The sequence below is a fragment of the Oncorhynchus mykiss genome, chromosome 7 (genome assembly GCF_057628025.1).
Source record: "Oncorhynchus mykiss isolate SJ-2025 chromosome 7, ASM5762802v1, whole genome shotgun sequence".
Lineage (NCBI taxonomy): Eukaryota > Metazoa > Chordata > Actinopteri > Salmoniformes > Salmonidae > Oncorhynchus > Oncorhynchus mykiss.
Window position 1 is genome coordinate 70,999,399 of NC_143028.1, and position 602 is coordinate 71,000,000.

At 42.7% G+C, this 602-nt stretch overlaps 1 protein-coding gene across 8 annotated transcripts in view; it reads right to left on the minus strand.

Moving 5' to 3' along the window:
* Positions 1-242: 242 nt before the first annotated feature.
* Positions 243-602, minus strand: part of LOC110528513 (phosphatidylinositol-3,5-bisphosphate 3-phosphatase MTMR14) — a 48,052-nt gene continuing 47,692 nt past the window's right edge. For all 8 annotated transcript variants that reach the window (XR_016497435.1, XR_016497434.1, XM_036984094.2 and 5 more), the window contains one exon: positions 243-602. This exon is cut by the window's right edge and continues 140 nt beyond it. Coding sequence is in view for 6 of the 8 variants with exons in the window: in XM_036984094.2 (XP_036839989.2) it covers positions 562-602 (41 nt within the window). In the remaining 2 variants the exon portion in view is untranslated.

Consider the following 602-nt stretch of genomic DNA (forward strand, 5'->3'; position numbering starts at 1 on the left):
GCTGACATTGCCACCCCCCCGAGACACTCCCTGAATCGACAAAAAAATATGCCAAACAAAAAAGGAATAACTCCAGGGAGAAAGTTGGAAATGCATGAATAAAAAAAGATGTATTTTTAAAAGAGAAATTAAAGAACAAAATAAACCCAGGGTATGTAATGTTTGAGATGTGTATGTATATAAAAAAATAATTAAAAACACTTTTAAAGCAACAAATATAAAAGGACACTTCAACCCCTGAATAGAGTAGAAAAGTTTGGCACTTTTTATTTTTATTAGAGTCCATACGAGATGCATCTTCCCTTGATGGAGATGAATGCGGATTGTGGACCGCAATTCAATAGGACGGGATTTAGTGGGAGAGGGGTGGGGTGGGGGGGTCAGGGCCCATATTCACAGAGCCTCACGGTAGGAGTGCTGATCTAGAATCAGGCCTTCCTGTCCATATGATCTAACAGGAAAAACTGATCCTATATCAGCATTCCTACTCTGAGACACTTTATGAATACAATGATTACGGGCCCGGAGCTCACATTTGGGGTGGGGAGACCTGACCCTAGATTAGACGATGCTGTTGGTGCCCCGGAGGCCCACGCCACGGG